Source organism: Melozone crissalis, unplaced genomic scaffold (assembly GCF_028551555.1).
Source record: "Melozone crissalis strain CALT ecotype California unplaced genomic scaffold, PUWL_Pcris_2 ptg000023l_1, whole genome shotgun sequence".
Lineage (NCBI taxonomy): Eukaryota > Metazoa > Chordata > Aves > Passeriformes > Passerellidae > Melozone > Melozone crissalis.
Window position 1 is genome coordinate 18,854,711 of NW_026535801.1, and position 25,150 is coordinate 18,879,860.

The window sequence follows — 25,150 nt, forward strand, 5'->3', positions numbered from 1 at the left end:
TTACTGACATATGATTTTTTATTCAGTTACACCTGGACCACCTAGTACACCAGAAGTCACAAAGATAACCAAGAATTCCATGACTGTTGTCTGGAGTAGGCCCACTGTTGATGGAGGCAGTGAAATATCAGGATATTTTCTGGAGAAACGTGACAAGAAGAGTCTGAGTTGGTTCAAGGTCTCTAAAGAAACCATTCGGGACACCAGACAGAAAGTAACAGGTCTGACTGAAAACAGTGAATATCATTTCCGAGTTTGTGCCGTCAATGCAGCTGGACCAGGTCCCTTCTCTGAGGCTTCTGACTTCTACAAAGCTGCAGATCCTGTTGGTAAGATTCAATGTGCATTTCTTCCAATAGGTTAGAAAGCAACCTATTTCTTCCAATAGGTTAGAAAATTAGTAGTTAGGCTGGGATTATAGCAACATAATTGAGGGCAGATTTTCTTCCTCTTACAATTAATGGGATTCTGATTGGTGTTTTTTTCCCCCATAAACTATCATTTACAGATAAGCCAGGCACACCAACAAAGCTGAAAGTTGTGGACACAACCAAGACATCTGTTACCCTTGGCTGGATTAAACCTGCCTATGATGGAGGAAGTCCAATTACCCACTATGTGGTGGAGAAGAGGGAAGGTGAAGAGCAAGAATGGACTGTAGTCAGTACCAAGGGAGAAGTGAGAACAACTGAATATGTTGTATCCCACCTTCAGCCAAGTGTTAATTACTATTTCCGTGTATCTGCTATGAATTGTGCTGGACAAGGAGAGCCTATTGAAATGATGGAACCTGTTCAAGCTAAAGATATTCTTGGTACTGTATTTCTTTGTGATTTATCATTTTCCTGTGTGTTTGGGTTTTTTTAAAACCATTTCTTATTTTACATTCCAAGTATACATTATTTATTTTTTATTTATTTCCACAGTGGCACCAGAGATTGATCTGGATGTTGCTCTTCGGACATCTATTGTTGCTAAAGCAGGTGAAGATGTGGAAATAACGATTCCATTCAAGGGAAGACCTCCGCCAACAGTCACATGGAGAAAGGGGGACAAGAATCTTGGGACTGATGAAAGATATATCATCCAAAACACAGAATCATCTACACTACTTGTTATTCCTCAAGTTACACGAAATGATACAGGAAAATATGTTCTTACAATTGAAAATGGAGTTGGAGAAGCAAAATCATCATTTGTGAATGTAAAAGTACTTGACACACCTTCTGCATGCCAGAAGCTGCAGCTCAAGCATGTTTCTCGTGGCACAGTTACACTGGTCTGGGAGCCACCGCTCATCAATGGTGGTTCTGAAATTACAAATTATGTTGTTGAAAGAAGAGATGCTACAAAGAGGGCCTGGTCAACTGTTACAACAAAGTGTTCTCATACCACCTTTAAACTGACTAACCTGTCAGAAAAGACTGCATTCTTTTTCCGTGTTCTTGCTGAAAATGAAATTGGACTAGGTGAACCTTGTGAGACAACTGAACCAGTGAAAGCTGCTGACGTACCTGGACCCGTAAAAGACCTAACCATGAAAGACTCTACAAAGAATTCTGTTAAATTGCAGTGGAGCAAACCTGACTACGATGGTGGTAGCATTATATCGGACTATGTTATTGAAAAGAAACTTCAGGAAGAGAAAGAATGGACATATGCAGGCACAAGCAAGAGCTGTGAATTTGTAGCTGACAAACTTAAAGAGCTCTCTGTCATGGAATTCAGAGTCTTTGCTAAAAATGAAAAAGGCATGAGTGACTCTGTTACTGTTGGACCCATTACTGTGAAAGAACTTATAATAACACCTGAGGCTGACCTTTCTGATATTCCTGGAGGTCAGATTGCAGTAAGAATTGGACATAATCTGCACGTTGAATTGCCCTATAAAGGTAAACCTAATCCATCAATGAGCTGGCTCAAGGACAACCTCCCTCTTAAAGAAACAGAACATCTTCGTTTCAAGAAAACTGAAAACAAGATAAGTTTAAGTATCAAGAATGTGAAAAAGGAGCATGGTGGCAAATATACTTTAATTCTTGATAATGTAGTCTGCAGAAAGTCATTCACAATCACTGTAATCACTCTTGGTCCTCCATCTAAGCCAAAAGCACCTTTAAGAATAGATGAAATCAAAGCAGATAGTGTAGTTTTGTCATGGGAGGCTCCTGATGATGATGGGGGAGGAGAAATTACTGGCTACAGTATTGAGAAGAGAGAAACATCACAAATGAACTGGAAGCTGGTGTGTTCAAGTGCTGCAAGAACAACATTCAAAGTACCAAACCTTGTTAAAGATACTGAATATCAGTTTAGAGTTCGTGCAGAAAACAGGTACGGAGTGAGCCCACCTCTTGTCTCAGCGGATGTTGTGGCAAAGCACCAGTTTAAACCACCAGGTGCCCCAGGCAAGCCTGTTGTATACAACGTAACTGCTGATGGAATGAGCATTTCTTGGGATGCTCCCGTTTATGATGGCGGTTCGGAGATTATGGGATACCATGTTGAAAAGAAGGAAAGAAACAGTATTTTGTGGCAGAAGGTTAATGTTGCATTAATATCTAACAGAGAATACAGGATTACTGGACTGCTTGAGGGCCTGGATTACCAGTTCCAAGTATATGCTGAAAACGCTGCAGGTCTAAGCCGAGCTAGTGAGCCAAGCAAATACACCTTGGCAGTCTCTCCAGTGGGTAAGTGAATAACTAATCCCTCATCCAAGAAAATTCTGTTCTTGTAGATTATTGTGAGCAGTAATAAAAATAAATCTTCATTATTTTCCTTTCAGACCCACCTGGTACTCCTGATTACATTGATGTCACTAGGGAAACCATCACCCTGAAATGGAACCCGCCTCTGCGTGACGGAGGCAGTAAGATTGTGGCTTACAGCATTGAGAAGCGGCAAGGAAGTGCAGACCGTTGGCTCAGGTGTAACTTTACTGATGTCAGTGAGTGCCAGTACACAGTCACGGGGCTCAGTCCAGGTGACCGATACGAATTCAGAGTGCTCGCAAGAAATGCTGTTGGTACCATCAGCCCACCTTCACAGTCTTCAGGCTATATCATGACCAGAGATGAAAATGGTAAGAATTATTTTTAATATGCTTGGGTATTGAAGCCAGATAGCTTCTGGCTGTACTGATGGGAAGTGGGAAGTCAAGGGGCAAAGAACTTGTGACTGAGGTCCTCACAGTCAATTCAGAACATTTATGTTCATACTCCAAGGTGGGAAGGTCTAAATTAAAGATCCAAATCTGGCAGACATACATAATCAGTTGCTGAAAAGCATAGCACTCTACATTGCTCTTGGATTAGCAGCAGCAGCAAAATTGGAAAGAAGGCACGGACTGTAATATTCTGATGCACAGAATAATTTCAAAATTAAAATGTGCCTCGAGTCACTTGGCATACTATTAACATCACATATTAACCATACCTTTCACCTTCATATATGTGCAAATATATATATATGATGCACTTATGGATAGTTACAGGAAAAATAAATTTATCATTCATATAATAACTACTATGTGGAGAATGACATTCTGTAAGGGAAATAATTTTATATTTCACAGACTTGTATAATTAGTACATTTAGGAGAGTACCAGAAAAGTATTTAGCTATATGGAAATTGATTGATATTTTCCTTTTTTAGTTGCTCCAACAATTGAATTTGGTGCTGAACACTTCGAAGGCCTTACTGTTAAAGCTGGAGAGAGCATTAGACTTAAAGCTCTAATCAGAGGACGTCCAGTACCTAAAGTGACATGGTTTAAGGATGGTAAAGAGATTGATAAAATGATGAGTATAGAAATAACTACAGCTATTGGACATAGTACAATCTTCATTAGAGATGCTGTCCGGGAACATCGTGGAGTGTACACAGTAGAAGCCAAAAATGCATCAGGCACTAAACGAGAAGATATTACCATCAGAGTACAAGGTACTGCACCAAGCACTTTCAGCATGCTTTTTTAAAAATAGTATTTTATTCTAAGTGTCAGCAAATTATAACTCTGAACCTTTGATATTGCAGACACACCAGGAAAAGTTGGTGGACCAATACGATTCACAAACATCACTGGAGAAAAAGTCACATTATGGTGGGAGCCTCCAGCTAATGATGGCTGTGCTTCTATTTCTCACTACATAATTGAAAAACGTGAAACCAGCAGGATTGCTTGGGCATTAGTTGAAGATAAATGTGAAGCTTGCAGCTATACAGCACTTAAATTAATTAAGGGCAATGAGTATCAGTTCCGTGTCTCTGCAGTGAACAAATTTGGAGTTGGCAGACCATTGGAGTCTGATCCAGTTATCGCACAAATACCTTACAGTAAGTTTCCACCTCCTTCTGCACAAATACCCATGGAGTTACCATCTCGTCCTTCTAATGACATTTGTCTTTGTTTTTAGCTCTCCCTGATGCACCAGGAACTCCAGAGCCTACCCATGTAACAGGAGACAGTATCACACTCACATGGGCAAGACCAGAGTCAGATGGTGGAAGCGAGATAAATGAGTACATTCTTGAAAGGAGAGAAAAGAAGAGCATGCGCTGGGTTAAAGTATCCAGCAAGAGGCCCATTACTGAGAACAGATACAGAGTAACTGGCCTTATTGAAGGCAATGAGTATGAGTTCCATGTCATGGCTGAAAATGCTGCAGGAGTTGGACCTCCAAGCGACGTTTCGAAGCTGATTAAATGCAGAGAACCAGTCAGCCCACCAAGTGCTCCTAATGTTGTCAAGGTGACAGACACATCAAAGACTAGTGTAAGCTTAGAGTGGACAAAGCCAGTTTTTGATGGAGGCATGGAAATAATTGGGTACATCATTGAGATGTGCAAGGCTGATCTTGAAGCATGGCAGAAAGTCAATGCAGAGACTGTTATTGCTACTAAATATACCGTTGTTGATTTGGAGGCAGGAGAGCACTATAAATTCAGAGTTAGTGCTGTCAATGGTGCTGGCAGAGGAGAAAGTTGCGAAGTTCCTGCTTCAGTCCAAACTGTGGACAGGCTTTCTGCACCTGAACTTGACATTGATGCAAACTTCAAGCAGACTCATATTGTAAGAGCAGGTGCAAGCATTCGTCTGTTTATTGCCTTCTCTGGAAGGCCAGTTCCTACTGCGGTGTGGTCCAAAGCAGATGCTAATCTTAGTTTGCGTGCTGACATTCAAACAACTGATTCATTCAGCACTTTGACTGTAGAGGAATGCAATAGAAATGATGCTGGCAAGTATGTCTTTACTGTGGAAAACAACAGTGGAAGCAAGTCTATTACATTTACTGTCAAGGTTTTGGACACACCTGGTCCACCAGGTCCTATTACCTTTAAAGATGTGACTCGAACATCTATTACTTTAATGTGGGATGCTCCTGTTCTGGACGGAGGTTCTCGTATCCACCACTATGTTGTGGAAAAACGTGAAGCAAGTCGTCGTAGCTGGCAAGTAGTGAGTTCAAAATGCACTCGACAAATCTTTAAGGTCACAGATCTAGCAGAAGGTATGCCATATTACTACCGAGTATCAGCAGAAAATGAATATGGTGTAGGCGAACCCTGTGAATTAACAGAACCAGTTGTGGCCACAGAAGAACCTGCTCCACCTAAGAGACTAGATATTGTTGATACAACCAAATCTTCTGTAGTTTTAGCTTGGCTTAAACCTGATCATGATGGTGGTAGCCGTATTACTGGATACCTTCTTGAAATGAGACAAAAAGGATCCGACTCCTGGACTGGAGCTGGACAAACCAAGCAACTTACTTTCACCGTTGAAGGCCTTGTGGAGAACACAGAGTATGAATTCCGGGTGAAGGCAAAGAATGATGCTGGCTACAGTCAGCCAAGAGAAGCTTTCTCTTCTGTTATTGTTAAGGAGCCACAGATTGAACCAACAGCAGATCTCAGCGACATAAGCAGACAGCTTATAACATGCAAGGCTGGAAGCACCTTTACTATTGATATACCAATCAGTGGGCGCCCAGCTCCGAAAGTGACTTGGAAACTTGAGGAGATGAGGCTGAAGGAAACTGAAAGAGTGACCATCAAGACAACAAAAGACCGAACCACGCTGACTGTAAAAGACAGTATGAGAGGTGACTCTGGTAAATACTACCTTACACTTGAGAACACTGCTGGTGTGAAAACGTTTACTGTCACAGTGGTAGTCATAGGAAGGCCAGGTCCTGTCACTGGCCCAATTGAAATATCGTCTGTATCTGCTGAGTCCTGTGTGTTGACCTGGAAAGAACCTGAAGACGATGGTGGCAGTGACATTACAAACTACATTGTGGAGAAACGTGAATCTGGCACAACAGCATGGCAGCTGGTGAATTCCAGTGTGAAACGCACACAGATCAAAGTCAGTCATCTCACAAAATATCAAGAGTACAGTTTCCGAGTGAGCTCAGAAAATAGATTTGGTGTCAGCAAGCCAGTTGAATCAAAAACAGTAGTTGCTGAGCATCCATTTGGTAAGTGAAACACTTCTGAATTCGTTCTTTTCTTCTGACTGAGGTATTTATAGTTACTAACATTTTCCTCCCCACCTTTTTCATGTCTAGTCCCACCAAGCCCACCCTCAAGGCCAGAAGTCTATTCTGTGTCTGCAAGTGCCATGGCCATTCGCTGGGAGGAACCCTATCATGATGGTGGCAGCAAAGTCATTGGATATTGGGTGGAAAAGAAGGAGCGCAACACCATCCTTTGGGTGAAGGAGAACAAAGTACCATGCTGTGACTGCAACTATAAAGTCACAGGGTTGGTGGAAGGCCTAGAATATCAATTCAGAACCTATGCTCTAAATGCTGCAGGTGTTAGCAAAGCTAGTGAAGCTTCCAGACCTGTAGTGGCTCAAAATCCAGTTGGTAAGTATTACTTTTAGAGTTATGTTGTTACTTAAGCTAAAATAGGATTGCATTTCTCATTTTTTCTGCTTTATTCCTCCAGATCCACCAGGAAGACCAGAAGTAACAGATGTCACCAGATCTACAGTGTCGCTGAGCTGGTCACCTCCCCTTTATGATGGTGGAAGCAAAATAATCGGATATATTGTTGAGCGCAAACCATATAACGAATCTGGTGATGGACGTTGGCTGAAATGCAATTATACCATTGTCTCAGAAAACTTTTTTACCGTGACAGCTCTTAGTGAAGATGAAGCCTATGAATTCCGTGTACTAGCAAAGAATGCTGCTGGTGTGATTAGCAAAGGATCTGAATCAACTGGTGCTGTCATTTGCAAAGATGAATACAGTAAGGAATATTTACTTGGAACATTTAGAAACATGATGTTCTATTTTTAGTACTGTCATGTAATTTTTTTCCAAATCTCTTTTTCCAGCACCACCAAAGGCTGAACTTGATGCCAGACTGCAGGGAGAAGTTCTGAGCATTAGGGCTGGATCAGATCTTGTTCTTGATGCAGCCGTTGGTGGAAAACCAGAACCAAAAGTCTTCTGGTCCAAAGGTGACAGGGAACTGGAGCTATGTGAAAAGATATCTTTGCAGTATACCAGCAAACGAGCTATTGCAATTATCAAGTTCTGTGACAGAAGTGATAGTGGAAAATATACCCTGACGGTTAAAAATGCCAGTGGGATGAAACAAATTTCTGTTGTTGTCAAAGTGCTTGGTATGTATCCCGTGATTAGTATTAATACTTAGTATACTGAAAAAAATCAGCATTCTTTTAAATGAGAAGCTTTTCCTTAGCCATTAATGACAGTATTTATTTTGATTCCTACACAGATTCACCAGGTCCATGCGCAGGCAAAATCACAGTTAGCAGAGTAACAGAAGAGAAATGTACTCTGGCATGGAACATTCCTGAGGAAGATGGAGGTGCAGAAATCACTCACTACATCATAGAAAGGCGTGAAACCAGCAGACTTCACTGGGTTATTGTTGAGGCTGAATGCCAGACTTTATCAACTGTGGTAACAAAACTTATTAAAAATAATGAATACATTTTCCGTGTGAGAGCTGTCAACAAATATGGACCAGGTGTTCCACTTGAATCAGAAACTGTGATTGCCAGGAATGCTTTCAGTGAGTGTTACTACCTTCCATTCTGCATCAGAATTTGTTGAATTATTCTCATGGATAAACAATGTGTTGAACAATCTTTTTTTTTTTCTCACCTTTATAAAATAGCTATTCCAACACAGCCTGGTGCTCCTGAAGAAGTGGCCGTTGGCAAGGAGCATATCATTATTCAGTGGTTGAAACCGGAATCGGATGGTGGCAGTGAGATTAAGGACTATCTTGTGGACAAACGAGAAAGGAAGAGTCTGCGCTGGACACGAGTGAATAGAGATTATACCATTTATGACACCAGACTGAAAGTCACTGGTCTCATGGAAGGGGGCCAGTACCAGTTCCGTGTCACTGCAGTGAATGCTGCTGGAAACAGTGAACCTAGTGAAGCTTCACAATACATGTTATGTAAAGAACCATCATGTAAGTTTCTATATTTAAAATATGTTTTAATATTTATTTTTTTAATAATGGAGCATTAACTCACATTGACACTTACAACTAAGAAACCCATAACCACACATAAACTCACTGAACTAGATAATAGTATTTGAATAACTTAAAAACAGTTATAGTTCATATTAAATGCATTTCCTAGAATTAGCTGTCTGGAAATTGGTTTTGACTGTAAAATGTTTTCTGTACCAATATAAAATGCATTTTCTTGTTTTTCAAAGACACTCCTGCATCACCTTCAGTTCCAAGAGTTGTGGATACTACAATGCACAGCATCAGTTTAGCATGGTCAAAGCCCACATATGATGGTGGTGCTGAGCTCTTGGGCTACGTTCTTGAAATGAAAGAAGAAGGTAGTGAACAGTGGTATCGAGCACATACAGCCGCCACTCTGAGGAATGCTGAGTTCACCGTGACTGGTCTTAAAACAAACCAGAAATACCAATTCCGAGTTGCTGCAACAAACGTGAATGGTATGAGTGAATTTAGCGAATCATCAGCAGAAATAGAACCTGTGGAAAGAATAGGTAATTTGAAAACCTAATATATATTTTAAGGAAACTATATTTTCCTTTAGGACTTTTATAAGATTAACTAATTCCATATTTCTTATACCCTTCATCAGAAACACCTGAACTTGAGCTTGCTGATGATCTGAAGAAGACAGTTACAGTCAGAGCTGGTGGTTCCCTGCGCCTAATGGTCTCTGTATCTGGCAGACCTGCTCCTGTAATCACATGGAGCAAGCAGGGTGTTGACCTTGTGAGTCGAGGCATTATTGATACTACAGACAGCTACACTCTGCTTATTGTGGATAAAGTTAATCGGTATGATGCTGGAAAATACATCATTGAGGCTGAAAATCAATCAGGAAAAAAATCTGCAACTATTTCTGTGAAAGTGTATGGTAAGTACTGCTACAATTGTATATGAGCATTACAGTACTCTGCATGCTCATTGCTCAGAAATAAGTGTCATTCATTTCCAAATACATAATTTCTGGAGCTGTGGTAGTTTATAAATCAAATCCCAGCATTTTTGTTTTATGCAGAAGTAATCATTGACTGTAAAATGAAAGGATCCAAAAAGGGAGGGAAAAAAATCTTGTTTGTTTGTTTGTTTTAGACACACCTGGTCCACCACCTGCAGTGAGAGTTAAGGAAGTATCAAAAGATTCTGTGACACTTACTTGGGACATTCCAGTCATTGATGGTGGAGCCCCAGTCAACAATTACATAATTGAGAAACGTGAAGCTTCCATGAGAGCTTACAAGACAGTCACTACCAAATGCAGCAAGACATTTTACAGAGTTACTGGACTTCTGGAAGGAGCTTTGTATTATTTCAGAGTACTACCAGAAAATATTTATGGCATTGGTGAAGGCTGTGAAACATCTGATGCAGTACTGGTATCTGATGTCCCCATGGTACCACAAAAACTTGAAGTGATTGACACCACTAAATCAAGTGTTACACTTGCCTGGGAGAAGCCACTGCATGATGGTGGCAGCAGATTGACTGGCTATGTCATCGAGGCCAGCAAAGCTGGAACGGAAAGATGGTTGAAGGTAGTGACATTGAAGCCTACTGTCTTCGAGCATACCATTATCTCTCTCAATGAAGGTGAACAGTACTTGTTCAGGGTCAGAGCACAGAATCAGAAGGGCGTGTCAGAACCACGTGAGATTGTCACAGCAGTGACAGTTCAAGACCGAAAAGGTAGGTATCTACTGTTGAAAACAATAGGGTCAAGCTTACACCAAAAGAATGTGATAGGTACAAAACAGGTATTTAAAATATCAATTATTTGGTTTCCTTAGTTCTACCAACAATTGACTTCAGTGGAATACCTCAGAAGACAATCCATGTACCTGCTGGCAAGCCCATTGAATTAGCCATTCCAATTGAAGGACGACCACCTCCAACTGCATCTTGGTTCTTTGCTGGTTCTAAACTAAAAGAATCAGAACGCATCAAAATGGAGACTTCTGCCAAAATGGCCAAACTAACTGTGCGTGAGACCACCATACATGACACAGGGGAGTATACACTTGAACTGAAGAACACAACTGGAACAGTTACTGATGCAGTAAAGGTTATAATACTTGGTAAGAGTTCATCAAAATAATTGTCCATAACCTTCCTCCATTCAAACTTTTACATGAGAAATATGATTGGTTTTTTGCACCTGTTTTGTAAGCTTCTCTTTTCTTTTTTTCATTTTTTTCCCTAGACAAGCCTGGACCTCCTATTGGACCTATCAGAATTGATGAAATTGATGCAAATTATGTGACCATCTCATGGGAGCCTCCTGAGCTGGATGGTGGAGCTGCCCTTAGTGGTTATGTGGTAGAACAGCGTGATGCTCACCGTCCTGGATGGCTGCCAGTTTCAGAATCAGTAACCAGGACAACATTTAAGTTCACCAGACTTGTTGAAGGTGCAGAATATGTGTTCCGTGTAGCTGCTACAAACCGCTTTGGAATTGGATCTTACCTGCAGTCTGAAATTATAGAATGCAAGAGCAGAATCCGTAAGTCTTAATTTTTGTTCAATGTCTATCTTTAAAATTAAAAATATATATTTAAATTGGCTTATATATCCACAGATATAATAGAATTTTCTAGATGTTGCTACTTCCTTTTGCCAGATAAAATTGTACATTATAATGCACAGTAATCGTGTTATTTTCCAGAGGAAAATATTCCATCCATAAATCTATATAGGTATTATAGATGTGCTGCACAGAATGTGGATGGTAAACTTGGATTTTCTGCTCAGGTCTACCATCAGTCTTGAAAAAGTTCTCTACCCCATTACAAAACAAGAAGTTTTACCTAGTTTGTAAATTACTTCGGTACCTACTAATAAGAGTTTGATAAGACATTGATATTACATTGTTATTCACAATATGCCACATCATACTGGTATATAAAGTCGTCGACACTTCCTTCACTAATTCCATGTGATGTTTTTGCAGGTATTCCTGGTCCTCCTGGCACTCCAGAAGTGTTTGATATCTCTCGAGATGGCATGACATTGACTTGGTATCCTCCAGAAGATGACGGTGACTCACAGATTACTGGTTATATTGTGGAACGCAAAGAAGTTAGAGCAGATAGATGGATCCGTGCAAATAAAGTTCCAGTCACCATGACTCGTTACCGTTCCACTGGGTTGGTTGAAGGATTGGAATATGAACACCGGGTCACAGCAATCAATGCCAGAGGCACTGGGAAACCCAGCCGTCCTTCTAAGTCTGCTGTTGCCAGAGATCCAATTGGTAAGTAATTTCCTACAAATATTAAACACATGACAGTAGAAGGGAATGGCATTATGGTAGAATCAATTCTAATTTGGAGAATTTTCTGGGTGTACTAACAAATGAGATTCTGACTGGAGAAAACAAAGAAAATATTAGTGAAAATCTTTCATTCAAAGTTTTCCTTTTTAAATTCACTATAGACTTATTACAGGTTTTAAGTTGAAAGTAAGCATTTATTTCATTTTTTGAATATTCATAGAAACAAATCCCACATGCCTATCTGACCTTCTCTTCCAGCTCCTCCAGGTAAACCTCAGAATCCAAGAGTCACTGATACTACAAGAACATCTGTCTCCCTGGCTTGGAGTCCACCAGAAGATGAAGGTGGTTCTAAAGTTACTGGCTACTTAATTGAGATGCAGAAGGTTGATCAATTTGAATGGACCAAATGCAATACTACACCAACCAAGATTCGGGAATACACCTTGACACATCTTCCTCAAGGTGCAGAGTACAGATTCCGAGTGCTAGCCTGTAATGCTGGCGGGCCAGGAGAACCTGCTGAAGTGCCAGGAACAGTCAAAATTACAGAGATGCTTGGTAAGACGTTTCAAGCCTTAGCTCTTGTTGAAAGCTGTCCTAAAATTTTTTTTTGCCTAAAGCAGGTATGATATCATCTGTAGAAGGACATAGCATGACATGTTATTTTTGTTTGCAGAATATCCTGACTATGAACTTGATGAAAAATACCAAGAAGGTCTCATGGTGAGACAAGGAGGAGTAATCAGGCTTACAATACCCATTAAGGGTAAGCCCATCCCAGTATGCAAATGGACAAAAGAAGGACAGGACATCAGCAAGAGGGCCATGATTGCGACTTCTGAGACTCACACAGAACTTGTGATCAAAGATGCAGAAAGGGAAGATTCGGGCACCTATGATTTGGTACTGGAAAACAAGTGCGGCAAGAAAGCCGTGTACATTAAAGTCAGAGTGATTGGCATTCCAAATCCACCAGAAGGACCACTTGAGTATGATGATATACAAGCTCGTTCTGTCAGAGTGAGCTGGAGATCTCCTACAGATGATGGTGGTGCAGATATCCTGGGTTATATTGTTGAGAGAAGAGAAGTACCGAAGACTGCCTGGTACACTGTTGACTCTAGAGTGAAAGGGACATCACTAGTGGTGAAAGGACTCAAAGAAAATGTGGAATACCACTTCCGTGTTTCTGCTGAAAACCATTTTGGTATTAGCAAATCTCTCAAATCTGAAGAACCAGCAGTACCAAAGACACCTCTAAGTAAGTTTTTTTTTCAACTCAAAAAAAAGAGAGAAATTATTTACTACATTATGATCTAAAAGTGCGACAATATATGCAGAAATATTAATGCTGTGTCACTGTTATTTTATTATTATTATTATTACCATTATTAACAGATCCACCAGAGCCTCCAAACAACCCACCTGAAGTCCTTGATGTTACAAAGAGTTCTGTCAACTTGTCCTGGTCCAGACCTAAAGATGATGGTGGCTCTCGTGTAACTGGCTACTATATTGAACGGAAAGAGACATCTACAGAAAAATGGGTCCGGCATAATAAGACACAGATTACCACTACAATGTACACAGTCACAGGACTTGTTCCAGATGCTGAATATCAATTCCGTGTAATTGCTCAAAATGACATTGGTGAAAGTGAAGCAAGTCCTGCTTCTGAACCAGTTGTATGCAAGGACCCATTCGGTAAGATAATGTTCGCATTAACAGATCTTTTGAAGAGCAGCTTAATGACATTTTGAGAAAAACTGATTTTCTGTTTTATTTTAATTTTCAGACAAACCAAGCCAACCTGGAGAAATTGAGATCACTTCTATCTTCAAGGACAGCATTACATTAGAATGGGAACGACCTGAAAGTGATGGTGGCAAAGAGATCCTTGGCTATTGGGTCGAATATCGCCAGTCTGGAGAAAGCACCTGGAAAAAATGCAATAAGGAACGGATCAAGGACAGGCAGTTTACAGTAGGAGGTTTACTAGAGGCCACAGAATATGAGTTCCGTGTTTTTGCAGAAAATCAGACTGGCCTCAGCAGACCTCGAAGGACTGCTATGGCAGTGAAAACTAAATTAACATGTAAGCAAAAATACACTGTCACATTTACTGTTGTAATATTGTTGTAATATTGGTATGTCATAAACCATGATGCTGCATTTAAGATGCTTCCTATTTTGTTTTATGTGATATTTGCTAACATGACTATCCCAAAGGACAGTCTCTCAAGAGGATCAAGTATAAATGAAAACTAATTTATAGTAATACAGTAATAGAGGCAAACGTCATAGTAATCATCATTATTTTCTTCTTATTTTCTTTATCACAGCTGGAGAAGCACCTGCCATCAAAAAAGAAATGCAGGATGTTACAACTAAACTGGGTGAGGCAGCTCAGCTGACATGCCAGATTGTTGGGAGACCTTTGCCTGATATTAAATGGTACCGCTTTGGCAAAGAGCTGGTACAAAGCAGAAAATACAAAATGTCGTCTGATGGACGCAATCATACGCTGACAGTAATGACAGATGAACAGGAGGATGAAGGTCTCTACACTTGTATGGCTACCAATGATGTTGGAGAAATTGAAACTAGTGGCAAGCTATTATTGCAGGCTCCTCCTCAGTTCCACCCTGGCTTCCCATTGAAAGAGAAATACTATGCAGGTGCAGGTGGCACCCTCCGCCTTCATGTTGTGTATATTGGCCGGCCAGTACCAGCAATAACTTGGTTCCATGGCAACAAGCCTTTGAGAGGATCAGAAACAATTACTATTGAGAACACAGAACAGTATACTCATCTTGCTATTAAGAATGTCCAGCACAAGACTCACGCTGGGAAGTACAAAGTACAACTCAGTAACACATTTGGAACGGTTGACACTGTACTTAATGTGGAAATACAAGGTAATTAATTTTCTTTTCAGTGTTTTGTGGAATATTTTTTTCAAATATTGACTGGAAATACAAATAAAAATTTTGTGCCTTTTCTTGTACAGATAAACCAGATAAACCAGTAGGACCAATTGTTATAGAGTCTATACTGAAGAATTCTGTGGTGATAAGCTGGAAACCACCAGAGGATGATGGAGGTGTTATGATAACCAATTACATCATAGAGAAACGTGAAGCCAAGGAAGGAGCAGAATGGCAACTTGTGTCTTCAAGTATTTCAGGCACAACCTGTAGAATTGTTAACCTAACTGAAAATGCAGGCTATTATTTCCGTGTTTCTGCTCAGAATATGTACGGCATTAGTGAAGCACTGGAGGTCTCATCAATAGTTTTTATAAAGCCTCCATTTGGTAAGTAGAGCCTAAAATATGAATGCCTGTATGCTCCTGTGTTTTCATTTATGCCCAGCCCCACACAGCTGTTTGATCACTGCCCCACCTCTTGGATCAGGGGAGAATTAGAAGGGTAAAAGCTGAAAAACTCTTGAGTTGAGATAAAGACAATTTAATAGGAAAAGGGAAAGCTGCTTACACCAGCAATGCAAAACAAGGAATTCATTCCCTGCTTCCCATGCGTTCAGCCATCTCCAGGACAGCGGGGCCCCCATCACACGTAAGAGTGGCTTGGGAAGACAAATGCCATCACTTCAAATGTCCCACCCTTCCCCCCTTTTCTTACTGAGCATGGTGTCATATGTCTGGAATACCCCTTTGGTCAGCTGGGCTCACCTCTCCTGGCTGTGTCTCCTCTCACCTTCCCAGGCACCCCCACCTTCCTCACCAGTATGGCAGTGAGAAAAAGAAGAAATGGCCTTGTCTCTGTGTAAGCTCTGCTCAGCAATAACAAAAACATCTCTGTATTATCGACCTTGTGTTCAGCACAAATCCAAAACACAGCCCCATAGTAGCCACTGGGAAGAAAGTTAACTCTACCCCAGCCAAAACCAGCATACCCTGTAATTAATTAGTAAGGCAAGCTCACTTCAGTTTTTGAACTTTGTTATTCTTTACAGATAAACCAGGACAACCTGGCCAGCCAGTAGCAAGTGCTGTCACAAAGGATTCTTGCGTTGTCTCATGGAAACCACCTGCAAGTGATGGTGGTGCAAAGATTAGAACTTACTATCTTGAGAAGCGTGAGAAAAAACAAAACAAGTGGATTTCTGTAACAACAGATGAAATTCGTGAAACAGTCTACTCTGTGAAAGATCTTATTGAAGGTCTTGAATACGAGTTCCGTGTAAAATGTGAAAATCTTGGTGGTGAAAGTGAGTGGAGTGAAGTATCCGAACCAGTCATTCCAAAATCTGATGTACCAATTAAAGCTCCACATTTCAAGGAAGAACTAAGGAATCTGAATGTGAAATTTCAAGCTAATGCCACATTTGTCTGCAAAGTCACTGGCCATCCTAAGCCAATTGTCAAGTGGTACAGACAGGGCAAAGAAATCATGCCAGATGGGGAAAAGATCAAGATACAGGAATTCAAGGGAGGATATTACCAGCTGGTCATCACGAATGTAACAGATGATGATGCCACGGTATATCAAGTTAGAGCTACCAACCAAGGAGGATCTGTGTCTGGCACTGCCTCTCTGGATGTTGAAGGTGAATTAAGGGTCTTGATAATCAAGACAAATTCATTTTCATTTTGAATATTTAGACTGTTGATGCTCTTCTTATGTGCTTTTGGTTTCATGTTTTTTCTTCCTCTTTCTATTCCAGTTCCTGCAAAGATTCATTTGCCCAAGAACCTGGAAGGCATGGGAGCTGTTCACGCTCTCCGAGGGGAAGTGGTGAGCATCAAGATTCCATTCAGTGGCAAGCCACCCCCTGTGATCACATGGCAGAAGGGACAAGATCTCATCGATACTAATGGACACTACCAAGTCATTGTTACACGGTCATTCACATCTCTTGTTTTCCCAAATGGTGTTGATAGAAAAGATGCAGGGTTTTACATTGTTTGTGCTAAAAACAGATTTGGAATTGATCAAAAAACAGTTGAATTAGATGTGGCTGATGTGCCTGATCCACCAAGAGGTTTGAAGGTAACTGACGTTTCAAGGGATTCAGTCAACTTAACCTGGAATGAACCAGCTACTGATGGTGGAAGCAGGATCATAAACTACATTGTTGAGAAACGTGCTACAACAGCAGAGCGATGGATTCGTGTTGCACAAGCTCGTGATACACGATACACAGTGGTGAACCTATTTGGCAAGACCACCTACCAGTTCCGTGTAATTGCAGAGAACAAGTTTGGCCAAAGTCAGCCTTCTGAACCTACTGATCCAATTGTAACAAAGGAAGATAAGACCAGAGTATTGAACTATGATGAAGAAGTTGATGAAACCAGAGAAATTACGGCAGCTAAAGCAGGTCACTATTCTACAAAGGAGCTCTATGACAAATACATGATTGCAGAAGAGCTTGGACGCGGGCAGTTTGGCATTGCGCACCGCTGTGTTGAGGCAGCTTCAAAAAAGACTTACCTAGCCAAATTTGTCAAAGTAAAGGGTGCAGACCAAGTTTTGGTAAAGAAAGAAATTTCCATCCTAAACATTGCTAGGCACCGAAATATCCTGTATCTTCATGAGTCATTTGAGAGCCTAGAAGAGTTGGTCATGATCTTTGAATTCATTTCTGGGGTTGACATCTTTGAAAGAATTAGCACAGCTTCATTCGAACTTAATGAAAGAGAAATAGTAAATTACGTACGCCAGGTCTGTGACGCACTAGAATTTTTACATCGTCATAGCATTGGACATTTTGATATTAAACCAGACAATATTATTTACTTCACGAGAAGAAGCTCTGTAATTAAAATTGTTGAATTTGGTCAGGCCAGACAGTTGAGACCTGGAGACAGCTTTAGACTCCAGTTCACTTCTCCTGAATATTATGCACCTGAAGTACATCACCATGACTTGGTCAGCACAGCTACGGACATGTGGTCAGTTGGTGCTCTAACATACATACTTCTCAGTGGCCTTAACCCTTTCATTGCTGAAACAAACCAACAAGTTATTGAAAATATTCTAAATGCTGAATACAGCTTTGAGGATGAAGCATTCAAAGACATAAGCATCGAAGCCATGGACTTCATTGATCGCCTCCTAGTAAAGGAAAGAAAATCTCGGATGACAGCTGCTGAAGCGCTTAATCACGTGTGGCTAAAACAGCAGACGGAAAAGACCAGCACCAAAACTATTAAGACCTTAAGGCACAGGCGTTACTATCAAACTCTAGTAAAGAAGGAGTGGAACACAGTTGTGTCAGTAGCCCGCATTTCCTGTGGAGGCGCAATTAGATCCCAGAAAGGCATAACAGTGGCTAAAGTTAAAGTTGCCCCAATAGACATTGGGCCTATTGCTGGGCAGATAAAGCATAATGTCACAGAAGAAGGAGGCCATGCCAAATATGTATGTACGATTGAAAACTATGATGAGTCCACACAAGTCACATGGTACTTCGGTATGAGGCAATTAGAAAGCAATGAGAAATATGAAATCAAATATGAAGATGGTGTGGCAACCATGTATGTCAAAGATGTTTCTAAAACAGATGATGGTACCTACAGATGCAAGGTGGTGAATGATTATGGTGAGGATAGCTCTTATGCAGAACTTTTTGTTAAAGGTGTGAGAGAAATTTCTGAGCACTACAGATGTAGAACTGTTAGAAAAGTGAAACGACGGGTTGATACTATGAGACTATTAGAGCATCCCCCAGAATTTACTCTGCCTTTGTATAACCGCACTGCCTATGTTGGAGAAAATGTCAGGTTTGGAGTAACTATAACAGTTCACCCAGAACCTCGCGTAACATGGTATAAATCAGGCCAGAAAATCAAACCTGGGGATGATGATAGGAAGTATACTTTCGAATCAGATAAGGGTCTTTATCAGCTTGTCATCAATAATGTCACTGAAGAGGATGATGCTGAATACAGTATTGTGGCACGCAATAAATATGGCGAAGACAGCTGCAAAGCTAAGCTGACTGTGATTCCGCATCCCCCTCCAGCAGATGCCACACTCAGGCCAATGTTTAAAAGACTGCTGGCAAATGCTGAATGTCAAGAAGGCCAAAATGTCAGTTTTGAGATCAGGGTATCTGGTGTGCCAAAACCAACGTTGACATGGGAGAAAGATGGTCAACCTCTATCCTTTGGTCCCAACTTTGATATAATTCATGAAGGTTTAGATTACTATGCTTTGCACATCAGAGATACTTTACCAGAAGACAGTGGCTACTACAGAGTTACTGCTACAAACAGTGCTGGATCTACAAGCTGTCAGGCTTATCTAAAAGTTGAACGCTTGAAATATGTCAAGCGTGAGTACAAGACAAAAGAAGAGCGGGAGAAACATGTACAGAGGCAAATTGACAAGACCTTACGAATGGCAGAAATCCTTTCTGGGGTTGAAGCTGTTCCATTGACACAAACTGCACAAGAGGCTCTCAGAGAAGCTGCTATCTTATATAAACCAGCTGTTAGCACAAAGACTGTTAAAGGTGAATATGAAGTTCAGAAAGAAGAAAAGAAGGAGAAGGAGGAAAGGAGACTTCGTATGCCATATGAGATCCCAGAGCCTCGCAAACATGCTGCTCTTGAGGAAGATCAGCAAATTAAACACTTTGTGCCTCTGTCAGACATGAAGTGGTACAAGAGGCTGCGAGACCAGTATGAAATGCCAGGAAAACTTGAGAGGACTGTTCAGAAACGCCAGAAACGCATACGTCTTTCCAGGTGGGAGCAATTCTATGTGATGCCGCTGCCTCGCATTTCTGATCAGTACAAGCCTAAATGGCGCATACCAAAGCTGACACAAGATGATCTTGAAATTGTGAGACCAGCACGTCGGCGTACCCCATCTCCAGAGTATGAATATCACTATAGACCAAGAAGGCGCTCGCTTGGTGACTTGTCTGATGAGGAATTGCTCATGCCGATAGATGACTACTTAGCCATGAAGAGAACTGAAGAGGAAAGACTGCGCCTTGAAGAGGAGCTGGAGTTGGGCTTTTCTGCTTCCCCACCAAGTAGAAGCCCCCCACGCTTTGAACTGTCTGCCCTTCGATATTCTACTGCAGGAGCACAGGTCAGCTCAGAGGAAGAAAGAAAAAGAGAGCTGAGGTATTCAAGCTATCACATTCCAACTAAAGCTGAGACAAGTGCAAGCTATGCGGAGCTTCGTCAACGTCACGACAGGGCTGCCTACAGACCACCTAAACAAAAGCAAAGAATAATGGATGAGCGGGAGGATGAAGAATTGCTCCGGCCTGTTGGCACTGATCAGCGACTCTCTGGGTACAGGAGTGAGCTTAAATATATGGCAGAGGAAGAAAAGAGTAGACTCAGGAGAAGGAGGGAAAGAGAAATAATGGAGATCACATCAGAAGAAGAAGAAGAAATAGAAATGGTGCAATATGCTCGCAGGGAATTTTCACCCTCCTCTAAATTACTAAGGAGAAGAAGATCCCTGTCTCCAACTTACATTGAGTTGATGCGTCCTGTATCTGAATTAATTCGACCTCGCTCGCGGCCTCCTGAAGAAAGTGAGAGAAGATCCCCAACACCAGAGAGAACTCGACCACGCTCACCTAGCCCAGTTGGTAGTGAAAGATCTCTCTCCCGGTTTGAGAGGATGGCAAGATTTGATATATTTTCTAGATACGAGTCCATGAAATCTGCTCTGAAAACTCAAAAAACGATGGAAAGGAAATATGAAGTTCTGACTCAGCAGCCTTTCACCCTTGACCACGCTCCTCGCATTACGCTGAGGATGCGCTCACACCGGGTACCGTGTGGCCATAATACCAGGTTCATTCTCAATGTCCAGTCAAAACCAACCGCCGAAGTGAAGTGGTACCACAATGGTATTGAGCTCCAAGAGAGCAGTAAGATACACTTCACCAATACCAGTGGTGTATTAACTCTGGAGATTCTCGACTGCCACATTGATGACAGTGGAACATACCGAGCTGTATGCACAAACTACAAAGGGGAATGCTCTGATTATGCAACACTAGATGTTACTGGAGGAGATTACACTACATACTCTTCCCAGAGGAGAGATGAAGAAGTACCAAGGTCAATTTTGCCTGACTTGACAAAAACAGAAGCATATGCAATCTCCTCGTTTAAGAAAGCATCTGAAACAGAAGCAAGTTCCTCAGTAAGAGAGGTCAAATCAGAAGTGTCATCAACAAGAGAATCACTTTTATCTTATGAACACTATGCTGCTTCTGAAGAAAAAGTCACTGCAGCTGAAAGAAAATCACTGGAAGAGAGGACTTCACACAAAGCATTTAAAAGCACTCTGCCAGCAACAATCCTCACAAAGCCACGGTCAATCACAGTTTCTGAAGGGGAGACTGCAAGATTTTCCTGTGATGTTGATGGTGAACCAGCACCAACAATAACATGGCTCCATGCAGGTCAGCCTATTGTTTCTTCAAGGCGCTTCCAGGTAACACGAACACAGTACAAGTCTACCTTTGAAATTTCTTCCGTCCAGATATCAGATGAAGGAAGTTACACTGTTGTGGTGGAAAACTCTGAAGGAAGACAGGAAGCCCACTTTACTTTGACCATTCAAAGAACAAGAATTCCTGAAAAAACAATTACATCACCTCCAAGGATCAAATCTCCTGAGCCTCGTGTAAAGTCACCAGAGCCAGTTAAGTCTCCTAAACGAGTGAAATCTCCTGAACCCATCAGCAGTCCCCCAAAAGCTAAGTCACCACCTGCAGACAAAATGGTAACAGAGAAAGTACAGTTACCAACTGCTTCTCCACCAAAGATTAAACAACATCTGAAAGCAGAAACTCTTGGAGACAAAGTAAAGTTATCCTGTGCAGTTGAAAGCAATGTTTTAAGTGTCAGAGAAGTGGCTTGGTATAAGGATGGTAAAAAACTGAAAGAAGACCATCATTTCAAGTTTCATTATGCAGCAGATGGCACTTATGAGCTCAAAATCCAAGAGCTCATGGAATCTGATAAAGGAGAATATACCTGTGAAATTATTGGGGAAGGAGGTGTTTCAAAAACTAACTTCCAGTTTACTGGCCAAGTATTTAAAAATATCTATTCCCAGGTAAGAGGTGCAACTGAATCTCATAAAACAGTTCAGAAAGAAGATGAGTTACTTATGGTTTCTAGCCAGAAGAAATCAGTAGTGGCAACTGAAGAGAAATCTGCAGTTCAAGAAGTCATTAAAAAGTCAGTTGTTACAGAAGATGTCAGACAAATGAAAGCAGAAATTACAGCTTCTTCAACTAAAATGACAATGTCTGAAGGGCAAAAAGTGACAGTGAAGGCCAACATTCCTGGTGCCTCTGAAGTAAAATGGGTGCTGAATGGAATGGAGCTGAGAAATTCAGATGATTACAGATACGGCGTTTCTGGAAGTGATCACACGCTAACTATCAAAAAGGCCAGTAATAAGGATGAAGGTATACTCACCTGTGAGGGTAAAACTGATGAAGGCATTGTTAAATGCCAGTATGTTGTGACCCTTTCTAAAGAGCGCTCCAGTGAACCAGCATTCATCATGCAGCCAAAGTCTCAAAATGTCAATGAAGGACAAGACGTGTTGTTCACCTGTGAAGTCTCTGGGGAGCCTTCTCCTGAAGTTGAGTGGTTAAAGAATAATCAACCTGTAAGTAATCATTTAATATGTTTACTTGAAAAAATGGAATTATTCATAAAATTTATCTTAATGAAACCATTTTTGTTCCCCTCCTTAGATTGCAGTTTCATCGCATCTCAGAGTATCTCGCTCTAAAAATACATATTCTCTTGAGATTCGAAATGCCACAGTGAGTGACACTGGAAAATACACAGTCAAGGCAAAAAATTACCATGGGCAGTGTTCTGCTACAGCATCTTTGACTGTACTCCGTAAGTTTGTTCTTCAGATCTTGTGTTCAGAATAGTCACAAATTTTTGCTGTGGTGTGTCTACTAAAATGACTTACAATAAAGTAAGTGATGGCAGTGATGACTTCAGTATTTTAAGATGTTCATCTTTCTTTTAAATATTGCATATACAGCCCTAAAACAGCATTAGAAATCTTTTTAACACCCAGAGTATCACAGAGGTGCTCTAATACATCAACAGGTGCATGGTAAGAGAAAGCTACGAGCATTTGTTCTAGGATGAGTGTGTTAAGACCTTGGTGCTGGTAATTATTCTTTCCTCTAAAAGGAAAAAAATCCGTTTGCTAAAAAAATCTGTTACAACAAAATGAAGTCATTCCACAGTTAAAGATTTTTATGGCAATTTAATAGAACTGGGTTTACTATTTTATTAGCTATACCATATCCCAGTTCCTAGCATCAAGGTGTGGTTGTGATTTGCTTGCATGACTGTGTGTGGGTTTAAAACAAAGCTGCAGTGACTGAGCTTTCCTGTTGCCCTTTACAACTACAAAACAATGCAGTGAAATACAGATTTTACTATTCTGTGTTTTTAAGAGCTTGAAAATGTTTCACACCTTCTACAAATATGAACTGAGCACATACAATTAATTTCTCAGTGTCTAATTCTAGTAATGGTTCTAGTAAGAAACACTGTGTGATGACCTGTTTTTTCTTAAGTATGTATGGTTTTCCTTGAAGCTCATACATACTGTAAGTTTCATTGCCTATTTTTTAATTTCTAAATTACTGCTTGTGATTTGGATATCTTGACTCAAATGATTGTAAACAAGTGTATACTCCACTGCAGTTTTCCATTGAAAGCAAAGTATGCCATCTTCATTTCTGTAAAATTAACCATACAGAACTGCATGACTTTGTTAGTTAATGTGATGTTGTTGCTTTTTCCTTCTATGTTTGCAATGCTCCTCAGCTCTAGTTGAAGAACCTCCGAAAGAGGTAGTATTGAAGACCAGTGGCGACGCAAGCATGCACGAAAGTTTTTCTTCTCAGTCCTTTCAAATGGCTTCTTCTAAACAAGAGGCTTCATTCAGCAGTTTCAGCAGTAGCAGCATGACTGAAATGAAATTTGAAAGCATGTCTGCCAAAAGCATGTCCTCCATGAAAGAATCCTTTGTAGAGATGAGCTCCAGCAGTATTATGGGGAAATCTAGCATGGCTCAACTGGAGAGTTCAACTAGTAAAATGCTTAAATCAGGTCTGAGAGGTGAGCATTACAATTATTGGTAGAGTTAGTGCTTCAGCTGTCCTGAAGTAGTCCTCAGAGTAAAGCTGCTTCATGGCTTAGTGAAAACAGACTAACTGGGTATTTCTTCCCCTATTTTATAAAGGAGTACCACCCAAAATCGAAGCTCTCCCATCTGATATCAGCATTGAGGAAGGAAAAGTTCTCACACTATCCTGTGCCTTTTCGGGTGAACCTGCTCCTGAAATAACATGGTACTGCAGAGGGAGAAAAATTACCAGTCAGGACCAGCAAGGCAGATTCCACATCGAAACCAGTGAAGATCTAACCACCCTGATCATCATGGATGTCCAGAAGAACGACGGTGGACTTTATACTCTGAATTTAGGGAATGAATTCGGTACCGATTCTGCCACTGTGAATATAAATATCCGATCACCTTAGAGAGCTTAATCTATATTATTTACACTTGTATTTTTACAAGTGATTCATATATGGACTGAAATATCTGATATGTAAATATAAAAGAAAAATATTTTTTTTACCTACCTGAACGAGACAAAGTCCAGATCTATACATTATGACTTATAGTCATTATTGACCTAAGAATTTAAACCACTTTTTTCACTGACATGTACATACTGTATATAGCCGAAGTTAACGGTTATGAAGTTTTGTACCGTTTATTTTATGACATTTTGAAACGTAACTTTTGGAACTAACAGTTGGCAGGGGAAAGTTTCCTAGCAAACGACTACCCAGCTCAACATTTAACTAATTTTTGCGCCTCAACTCATTGTTGATGTCTAAGAATGCCTCAACAGGTAGAGAGGCTCCCTGTTGAAGATTACCTACACCTAAGACATGATACTGTGCACAGTATTTCATACGTGCACAAATATTTATGTTGAATCAGAAATGTAAGGCATTGGTGATGTTTGCAATTACCCTCCTGTAAGCATTGCTTTAATGTTTTACATTGCATCTGATTATGTCATAATTTTCCTACCTGACTGACAATTTCTGGACAAAGTGCAAGCGGCCAGCACTTTGTTCACCCACTGTGTACTGTTTCTGACATATTGACTGCCTGAATAGCTTTTAAAAAAGTAACATCACCTGGCCATCCCCTTAATCAACAAAGCTATTTAGGTATTCAAGTGCAGCAGCAGTACCCCATCTCGGAGGTTCTTAGGGTGCAGTGAGTGAGTTTGTGTGGTAGTATTAGACACCCAGT

The 25,150-nt window shown here is 40.7% G+C and overlaps 1 protein-coding gene across 1 annotated transcript in view; it reads left to right on the plus strand.

Moving 5' to 3' along the window:
- TTN (titin) overlaps positions 1-24,357 on the plus strand; it is a 234,902-nt gene extending 210,545 nt beyond the window's left edge. The window contains 29 exon segments of the mRNA XM_054277824.1: positions 27-329; positions 509-814; positions 927-2,693; positions 2,789-3,085; positions 3,659-3,946; positions 4,040-4,339; positions 4,420-6,486; positions 6,577-6,879; positions 6,962-7,267; positions 7,356-7,646; positions 7,763-8,062; positions 8,168-8,473; positions 8,728-9,033; positions 9,132-9,413; positions 9,632-10,225; positions 10,327-10,614; positions 10,740-11,039; positions 11,487-11,789; positions 12,069-12,371; positions 12,490-13,074; positions 13,212-13,517; positions 13,609-13,908; positions 14,156-14,731; positions 14,824-15,129; positions 15,792-16,385; positions 16,503-22,447; positions 22,536-22,689; positions 23,641-23,934; positions 24,059-24,357. Of these exon segments, the coding sequence (XP_054133799.1) occupies positions 27-329; positions 509-814; positions 927-2,693; positions 2,789-3,085; positions 3,659-3,946; positions 4,040-4,339; positions 4,420-6,486; positions 6,577-6,879; positions 6,962-7,267; positions 7,356-7,646; positions 7,763-8,062; positions 8,168-8,473; positions 8,728-9,033; positions 9,132-9,413; positions 9,632-10,225; positions 10,327-10,614; positions 10,740-11,039; positions 11,487-11,789; positions 12,069-12,371; positions 12,490-13,074; positions 13,212-13,517; positions 13,609-13,908; positions 14,156-14,731; positions 14,824-15,129; positions 15,792-16,385; positions 16,503-22,447; positions 22,536-22,689; positions 23,641-23,934; positions 24,059-24,357 (18,569 nt within the window).
- Positions 24,358-25,150: the final 793 nt, after the last annotated feature.